The 10,245-nt window shown below is 46.4% G+C and overlaps 1 protein-coding gene across 1 annotated transcript; it reads right to left on the bottom strand.

Annotated features, from left to right (window-relative positions):
* Window positions 1-363: 363 nt before the first annotated feature.
* On the bottom strand, window positions 364-1,747 carry LOC136504766 (uncharacterized). Its single transcript, XM_066499756.1, has one exon. The coding sequence runs from the start codon at window positions 1,634-1,636 to the stop codon at window positions 686-688; it is 951 nt and encodes a 316-aa protein (XP_066355853.1). The 5' UTR covers window positions 1,637-1,747; the 3' UTR covers window positions 364-685.
* Between the last annotated feature and the right edge of the window lie 8,498 nt (window positions 1,748-10,245).

A 10,245-nucleotide genomic window follows, 5' to 3' on the forward strand; every position in this document is an offset into this window, starting at 1 on the left:
CAGCAAACCGTGATGAAATATCAAAACCAAACTCTACACAGATTAGCCAATAACCCTGTTTTCACAAAACAAATATCTACTCTCAGTGACAGTGGTACTTCCAAGCCGTCCCCACCTGTCACAGGTAGGCTAGGCTACACTACACCACCCCGCTAATGGTAACCTAACCATCACCATTAGGCATCCAAGTTACTGTGCATGACAGGCATGTCTCACTGTTTGCCATTGTGGAAAAAAAAAAAGAAAAAAAGAAAGAAAGTTGCAGCTATAACTCAATAGGTAATATGATTATAAATCAAGTTTTATAATCAAACTTGATCATTTTCTAATAAACTCTCCATCTCTGTCTCTTGCTCTGCTGCATATCTTGTCTAATTAGTTTATTCCCATGCGCGCGTGCGCGCGCGCCTTCTTTCTTACAAAATTCAAAATCCTCACTACTACTCATCTTCTTTTGCTACAAGATCGATCATCTTGGAGTGCTCTGCTACACACACATGGAAAAGAGAGATGATCTGCAAGATCCTAGCAGCCAGACATGGCGGCCGGACATGGAGTGTGCTCTGCTATACAAAGGACTGACGGTCGGACATGGCGGCCGGACGGCGCGCCATGGAATGGAGAACGGACTCGATCGAAGTCGAAAGCTTTGGTTGCTGTGCATGCGAGCATGGCGTCAGTCGCGTCAGGCGGTGGCTGCTTGCTCCTCCTTCTCCAGCTGCAGCCTGATCTCCCGGTTGAACCTGGCGATGAACTCCTCCACGCGCCGGTTGAGCTCCTCGTCCGACAGCCTCGAGTACTCGCTCTCCTTCTCGTCAACAATCTCCTGCTCCGCCGCCGGGGGCCGCCTGTCCGTCGTCGCGGCTCGCCGGAGGTGCCGGCTCTCCTCGCTGATGACCACCACGCTCTTGTCCTGCACGGGGACGAGCGCCTGCGAGTGCGAGTGCGACGGCCGGTGCCCGGCGCGCTGGTGCCGCCGCCCCTCCTCCCTCTCGGCCAGGCTCCGGCTCGCCGTCAGCCGTCTCGTCGCCACCGCCGGCACGATTGCGCCGGCGTCGACGTTCGTTGCGGACGGGGTTACGACGATGATGTCTCTGGTCTCTGGCGTGGTCGCCGCCACTCGGTCTCCGTGACGACGTTCCCGCGCGACCAATGGGTACGCGCGGTCGCTCTCGGCGATGGCCGCCGCCAGGTCTCCGTGCTCCGGGACAACCGGCTGGTCCTTGATGGCCTCCGCCTCCGCCTCGTCGGAGCCACCCAACGTCGACGGCGCGTGGCGGCCGTCCTGGACGACGACGGAGACGGTCACCGCCGCCGGCTCGGCGCCAGAGACGGCGGCGAAGGAGAGGCCGCCGTCATCGTCGTCCGGCGAGGCAGAGGAGGCAGAGGAGGAGGAGCGGAAGCAGAGCATGCCGGAGTCGGCGGCGATGACGATGATGATGGAGTTGGACATGAGGAACCAGAAGGTGGTGTCCCTGAAGAGGGCGGCCGGCGGGACGTGGAGGAAGGAGACGTAGAGCACCGGCAGCGACATCACCAGCACGGAGATGGACACCGTCCTCATCAGCTGCTGCTGCTTGCTGCTCTGGCCGGGAGGTGCTTCCATGTTGTTGAGCAGAGGGAGCATGTGCTGCATATGCCGCCTTCGCCGCCGCCTTCTTCCTTGCTTGCCGTGGCCTTGCTCCTATGGCTTGGCTTTTAGGTGCTCTGCTGCCTTTGTGTGTGAGAGAGAGGTAGAGGAGGCTTGTAGAATGTTCAGTGCGAGGGAGGGCGTGTGGCATGGAGGTTCCTTTTATAGCAGGGCAGGGCCAAGAGGAGAAAAGCAAAAAAAAAAAAAAATGTGGCCTAGAGAAATGAATATCGAAAAAAAAAATGGAACCACTTGTCAAGGAAACAGAGGTGCCACTGAAACAGCTTTGAGATTTGTGTTTGTGATGGAAAGCAGAAACCCTTTCTACTGTTCCATATGTCCCAAATTCTAGGTACTCCATAGTTGATAGCAGTAGCAGCTATCAATGATCCAGGTTTAGGAAATAGACTTTTCTAAATGTGAAGATGTTGAGGTTGTAAGACATTTATTCTATGATGAGAAGGTTTGCCCTTCCTGTTACCTGTTTAGATACAATGACTAATTGTCGGTACGGGGCCCACGGGATACCCCGCAAGGAAGGGAGAAGACCTAGTCTAATTATGATTCTTCCCCTGTACTCTTAGTAGCAGTATTATTCTGTAATTCTACTAGGAACTCTCATCGTAAACCGGCTAGGACTCTGGCCTCCTCACTATATAAAGGAGGGCATGGCTCCTTGGATTGGGGGGAGAGAGAGAACAATTGCACGATACAACACTTGACAATCAATCCAACGCAAAGGCTAACGCCGACTGGACGTAGGGCTATTACTCGATCGAAGATCGAGGGCCCGAACCAGGATAAATCGACTGTCTCTTGCGTTAACCGTCGAGTTCCGCATACGCTAAAGCCCGAACATACTGCCCCGGGAACCCCCGTGGCAGGCTATCGGTGGTGAAACATCGACAGCTGGCGCGTCAGGTAGGGGCTTTCGGCGACTTTGCATCCGAGAGCTCGATGGACCTCGACAACATGATCTTCTCAAAGGGATCAACCTTCATCTTCGGTTCATGGATCTGCGAGGCAGGCGATGATGGCAAGCTCCAAGGTCGTCTCCTCGAAAATTCAGATCATCATCAGGACTTTTTCATTCCGGCGACAACGATAGATCAGCTTGACGGGAGATTCACGCAGCTCGTGATGTCCAATCCAACTCAGATTTCGCGACTTCACGCATCCGATTCAAACTCAGGTTCCGCTTCTGAGATGGAGTCTTATCCGAGTTCTTTCAGAAAATCGAGTTCTTTTCTGACAAAGCTCCGGAACACGACGTCAACCTATCCAGAATACTACTCGGAGTACACTCAGAGTACTTTAAAGAAGTCGGGTTCTCTTCCGTTCGGACTCTACAACATGGCAACGTCTTATCAGACACGGCCCGAAGGATCCACCAATCTAGTGCTTAGAATACCACTAAAAGGAGCCCAGGAAGGTCTCGTCTTAACTATAACGTCTCAAGACTACATCATCCACTGGCCAGGTTTCGTTCCTAAGGATAGCGGCACTCAACTAGTCGACAACGTGACAACAATAGCTCTATCCTACCAAGGAGACTCGATCTGTGACCTTGAAGCCTCTACTGAAGTTATCAACAACTCTGGTAGTATGAAAACCAAAGACAATGACAGAACAACTTACGCTAGAGAAGTATTCATGATTCGCTGTCCTCGATCACCATTGGTCCCCCCAGAAGCACCCGACGTCAGGTCTTCAGATGAATCCGAATCCAATATATCACCATTTATCCATGGGCACGATGGTGAGACTGAGAGTCAGAGGCAAGCCAGAGAGAGAAAGAACAAATTAAAACAAGGATGTCAACGTCGTGCTAAGCAGCGAAAGGACACTTGGATCAAATATGAGTCAGACCTAGCTAAGTACAATAGGAGAAAATTAGAGCGAGAGGTCGAAGAAGGACGAGCAACGAATACACCCTACGATAAGATCCAAGAAGCACTAGAAGAACTCAGGGCGACTTCACATCCCAATGGAAAACAAGAATAGCTTTGGGACTTCCTCCGATCAACAGTCCTAAGGACGCACGATGAAAGGGCCCGCTCAAGACTACCTGACAGGTCAACATCTCATGAGCAGGAATATCAAAATCAAAGAAAGTCTGCTTTCAAGAGACTTGGACCAAGTGGAAGTCACAACAGAGAAAGTAGAAGAAATCATAGTTAAAACGACCGAGTCGAACAAACAAGAAAGGCCAGAAGCAAAGCACCTACTCGGACTGCCACGCAAAACTACTCTCATTAAGACAACAGTTGATAAGAAGGGGGCACTGAATCAGAATACACAGAAGCCAGAACGCACGATAGATTCCCCTGTTTTGCAAATAGACTTGCTTCAATACGACTACCTCATAAGTTCAAGCCGTCCAACCACTCCAAGTATGATGGCAAGACCGAACCAAAGCAATGGCTCAGGATTTACTCGCAATTGATTGAATTGGTCGAAGGAGACGATGACATCAAGACCTTGTTCTTTCCTATGGCCCTAGAAACTATGCCACTTCAATGGTTTGACAAATTGAATCCAGGATCAATCAGAAATTGGGAGGACTTGCAAAGAGCTTTCTGTGAAAATTTTGTGGGTATTATTACACACCTAATCACCCACGCAGAGTTAAAAGTACTCAAGCAGAAAGGAGGTGAAAGTCTCAGAAATTACTATCGATGATTTGGCAAACTACGAGCTCAAGTACATGACATAACGCAACGAGAAGTAATCGAAGCTTTCTCTCATGGAATCATGGCTAGGTGGCAATTTCAAGACTTCTGCAAAGAAAATCTAAGAAACAATGAAGAATTCAGACGAACAGTGGAAAAGATGATTACTGCAGAGGAAAAGGCACGAGAAAGATTCCTGGATAGAAATAATAGAGACAACCCGGACAGGCAAAATCCTCGAAATAACAGACATCAGGATAGAAAACGTGGTCCAGACAACACCGTAGCAGTGACTGACAAATCAAGGAAGTTTTCAAAGCCAAGAAGGTATGACGACATTAAAAACATGCGTTGCCCCTTGCACCCCAAAGAAAATCACACCATCGGAGATTGCTATACCTTCAAAGATCGATACACGAGGAAAGATAGTAAGGAGAATACCAAAGAAGGCAATCAGAAAAAAGAAGAAGACAACCACGAAGACAAGGGATTCCAAAAATCCAAGGGGACAGTGGCAGTAATCTTTGCTGGGGTTCCAAATTCTAGAAGCAAACATCAAGAAAAGCTAGCATTACGAACCATCATGGCAGCAGAACCTGCTACACCAAGATATCTCAATTGGTTAGAGTATCCAATCCAATTTTCAAGAGAAGACCAATGGACCAGCGTAGGAAACGCAGGTCATTACCCACTGGTTCTAGATCCAACCATTGCTGGAATGATTGTTACGAAAGTACTAATCGACGGAGGAGCTGGACTCAACATTATTTTTTTCAGAAACTCTAAGGAAGATAGGACTACAACTCGCCGAAATGATCACATCAACAAGCATGCCTTTTTATGGCATAGTATCCAGCAAGGCAGCAATGCCACTTGGACAAATCACTCTACCAGTTACTTTTGAGACTCCCTCGAACTACCGTACAAAGTTCATCAAGTTTGAAGTCACGGACTTCGATTCATCATATCACACAATCATCGGGCACCCAGCACTAGCAAAATTCATGGCAATATCGCATTATCCGTACCTGTTGCTTAAGATGCTAGGGCCTAACGGTGTTCTCTCTCTTCGGAGTGATTTGAAGCGTGCATTTGACTGTGATGTTCAGGCAATCCAAATTGCAGCAAAAGCACAGGCCAACGATGGAAGAAAAGAAATAACCACTGTTGTAGCAGAAATGAGCCTAGAAGAGCTAGAGATACCGGCTAAAAAACCCAGCATCCTAGCACCACCAAAAGAAGCCGATGTCAAGCAAATCGACCTGGACACCGGTGATCCCTCAAAAATGGCAACCATCAGCGCCCACCTGTCGGCAAAATAGGAACTCGCGCTCACCAACTTTCTTCGGGACAACAAAGATATCTTCGCTTGGAAGCCGGCCAACATGTCAGGGGTACCAAGAGAGTTGGCTAAGCACAGAATTGATATCAATGAAGGCTCCAAGCCTATGAAGCAATGACTACGACGATTCTCACCAGACAAGAAGGCAGCAATTAAAAAGGAAATTATAAAACTAATGGCAGCCGGATTCATCAGAGAAATCCTCCATCCAGATTGGCTAGCAAACCCAGTTCTGGTACAGAAAAAGAATACGGACGAGTGACGCATGTGTGTCGACTATACATATCTCAACAAACACTGCCCAAAAGATCCGTTCAGACTACCACGCATTGATCAGATAGTTGATTCAACGGTAGGATCCGCCCTATTATCCTTCCTTGATTGCTATTCAGGATATCACTAGATTGCATTAAAGGAAAAAGACCAGAGCAAGACATCTTTCATCACTCCATTCGGTGCCTTCTGCTACAAAACCATGTCATTTGGACTCAAAAATGCTGGTGCGACTTACCAAAGAACTATCCAAACATGCCTCGGTGATCAGATTGGCGAAAACATAGAAGCATACGTGGATGACGTAGTGGTAAAGACAAAGAACCCGGATACACTAATTGAAGACCTAAAGCAAACCTTCGAAAACCTAAAAAGATGGAGGTGGAAATTGAATCCAAACAAATGTGTATTCGGAGTTCCTTCAGGACAACTACTCGGATTCCTGGTCAATCATTGCGGAATCGAAGCAAGCGCCAAGCAAATTCGAGCCATAACAGAGATGGGCCCTCCTCGAAGTGTCAAAGATGTGCAGAAGCTAACAGGCTGCATGGCGGCACTAAATCGTTTCATATCAAGACTGGGCGAAAAAGGGTTACCTTTCTTTAAATTAATAAAGAAGACAGATAAGTTTGAGTGGACAGAAGAAGCCAAAGAAGCTTTCAAGAAGCTCAAGGCATATCTCACATCCTCACCCATTCTCACAACTTCAAAAAAATACGAAGACATGATGCTGTACATTGTGGCAACTTCTACGGTGATCAGCACTGCGATGGTAGTAGAAAGAGAAGAAGAAGGGCATGTATATAAAGTACAACGCCCCGTATACTACATCAGTGAAGTACTATCAGAATCAAAATTCTGGTACCCGCATGTGCAAAAACTACTCTACGCCCTCCTAATCACTTCACGCAAGCTTCGCCACTATTTTGAAAGCCACAAGATTACCGTGGTGACAGATTTCCCACTCGGAGACATCTTACACAACAGAGACGCAATAGGGTGCATATCTAAGTGGCCAGTTGAACTTGGTGCTCTCAATATCGATTTCACCCCACGAAAGGCAATTAAATCTCAAGCCCTAGCTGATTTTGTTACCGAATGGACAGAAATTCAACAGCCTATGTCAACTACCATCCTTGATCATTGAAAGATGTACTTCGATGGATCACTCAAGCTAGGCGGAGCCGGTGTAGGCGTCTTCCTAATTTCTCTAGACGGAAAGCAACTCAAGTACATCCTTCAGATTCTATGGCAAGCTACAAACAATGAAGCAGAATACAAAGCCCTCATCCATGGGCTATGAGTGGCAATTACCCTCGAAATCAAGCATTTACTCGTTTGCGGCGATTCAGCAGTGGTAATCAATCAAGTCAACAAAGATTAGGACTGCACCAAAGAAAGCATGGGCGCTTACTGTGCTGAAATATGAAAGCTCAAAAAACATTTTCAAGGATTAGAAATTCTACACGTCCTGCGTGATTCTAATATTGTGGCAGACATCCTCGCTAAGCTAGGATCAGACAGGGGGAAGGTCCCACCCGATGTATTCATAGAGGAGTTATTAGCCCTCTCTATCAAACAACCCGGTGAGATAACCCCTAAAATCTCAGCCAAAGACATCTAGATCTTAGTAATCAACTTCATGGACCCAGGTTTTTATTGATTACATCAAAGAAAATAAATTGCCAGCGGAAAAAGAAAAAGCTACACGAGTTGTTCGCAGAAGCAAGAACTACGTCCTAGTAGGAGACAAGCTCTACAGAAGAGCCGCATCATCAGGAGTACTCCTAAAATGTGTCTCATTTGAAGAGGGCAAAGAGATCCTAGACAAAATACACTCAGGTTGCTATGGAAATTACGCCGCTTCAAGAACACTAGTCAGAAAAGCATTCCGCACCGATTACTACTGGCCAACCGCCTTAAAAGACGCAGAAGAACTCATCAGAAGATGCATAGGTTGTCAAATGTTCGCAAGACAGGCTCATGTGCCAGCACACAACCTCATCTGCATCCCACCTGCTTGGCCTTTCTCCTGCTGGGGGCTGGATCAAGTAGGACCCCTCAAGAAAGCAAAAGGCGGCTTTGAGTACATCTTCGTAGCAATTGACAAGTTCACCAAGTGGATTGAATTCAAACCACTCGCAAAATACAGCGCAGCCAAAGCAGTCGAGTTCATCCAATACATTATACACCGCTTTGGCATGCCCAATCGAATCATCACGGATTTGGGTTCTCCCTTTATAGCCACAGAATTCCAAAGTTGGGCACAGGACTGCGGCTTCAAAATAGATTACGCATTAGTCGCACATCTAGAGGCCAACGGACAGGTTGAAAGGGCAAACGGACTCATACTAGCTAGATTAAAACTAAGATTGTATAAAGAACTAGTAGACTATGGATCAAAATGGATTGAAGAATTACCCAAGGTCGTATGGGGGCTATGGACTCAAATAAGCAGAGCCACCGGATACTCACCTTTCTTCTTAGTTTACGGATCAGAAGCCGTACTACCTGCAGACTTGATCTGGACATCACCAAGGATAGAACAATACGACGAAGGAGAAGCAGAACACACCCGAAGATTAGAACTCGATAGTATAAAAGAAGTCAGAGTAAACACTACCCTTCAATCAGCAAGATACCTCCAAGGACTAAGATGCCACTACAACAAGAATACCCAGTCTTGATCATTACAAGTCGGAGACCTAGTACTAAGAAGAATACAAAAAACCGATGGATGCCATAAACTATTTAGTCCATGGGAAGGTCCTTTTATCGTCACAAAGGTCATCAGACCGAGCACATACAAGTTGATAACCGAAGATAGAAAAGAAGTCAACAATACATGGCACATCAGTCAGCTACGAAGATTCTACGCATAAAAACAACTCAAGGGAAAATATGTATACAAGACACAAGAGATCAACGTTCATGGTCAACAAAGATAGCGCTCATCAAACAACATATGTACTATTGTAATCTATCAATATTCATGATCAAGAAAGATGGTTCTTTCTTGACAAACACATGTCTCATTATGGCTTCCCCGAGTTGTTTCCAATATGAACAAAAAGCAAAATGGTTGAAAAGACACTTGAGTATATCGGCCGAGAGCAAAAGAGCTGAAAACATGCTTGAGCCCGCCGATGAGGGTAGCTAATAAGCTAACACCCGAACTAAAAAGCAAAATGGCTGAAAAGACGCCTGAGCATACCGGCCGAGAGCAAAAGAGCTGAAAACATGCTTGAGCCCACCGATGAGGGTAGCTAATAAGCTAACACCCAAACTAAAAAGCAAAATGGCTGAAAAGACGCCTGAGCATACCAAGCGAGAGCAAAAGAGCTGAAAACATGCTTGAGCCCACCGATGAGGGTAGCTAATAAGCTAACACCCGAACAAAAAAGCAAAATGGCTAAAAAGACGCATGAGCATACCGGTCGAGAGCAAAAGAGCTAAAAACATGCTTGAGCCCGCCGATGAGGGTAGCTAACAAGCTAACACCCGAACCAAAAAAGCAAAATGGCTGAAAAGATGCTTGAGCATACCGGTCGAGAGCAAAAGAGCTAAAAACATGCTTGAGCCCGCCGATGAGGGTAGCTAATAAGCTAACACCCGAACCAAAAAGCAAAACGACTGAAAATAAGCCTGAACATAAATCAGAGAAATTTCAAGACAAGATCCTCCAGCTCCTTATTCCAAATAGCAGGAGGCTCGGGGGCTATACTCAGAAGATCCCAAGAAGGGCTACATAGTTTTGCTCGCTCAAGAAAGCACTCAGTGAACGCTTGTTCCTGCTCAACAAGACTTGAAGAAAACAAGACAAGGCTTCCAGAGCTCTACCATGAAGTGCTCGGGGGCTTGCCGGTCCTAGGATATTTTTGCAACCAGAGATAGGACCAGTTGCTGACCACACTATGAACCAAGCCGAGAAGAAGAAGCTGGAGATATCACTAAGTCTTTTCAGTACTGACAAGAACACAAAGTTTATCGAGACAACGGTCTATACCGGGTTGTTTGCAAGTCACAGACAAAAGCCAAACAAGCACTCGACAAGTCAAGGAAGTCTGTCAAGACATCAATCTACATATACCGAGTTGTTTACAAGGCACAAACTAAAAGCCAGAGAAGAACACGACAGATCAATAGAGTTTGTCAAGACAATGATTTACCTAACCCGGGTTGTTTACGAGACAAAGAAATACAAACAAAGAAGGCATCAACAAAGAACCAAAAATCTCCATTCAGTTTTCAAGTATAGTGTTTTGTTACAGAAGCTAGAATACAAAAGTCGATTACATCAGGCATTGTCATCAGGAGAAGAAACATCA

Source organism: Miscanthus floridulus, chromosome 14 (genome assembly GCF_019320115.1).
Source record: "Miscanthus floridulus cultivar M001 chromosome 14, ASM1932011v1, whole genome shotgun sequence".
Lineage (NCBI taxonomy): Eukaryota > Viridiplantae > Streptophyta > Magnoliopsida > Poales > Poaceae > Miscanthus > Miscanthus floridulus.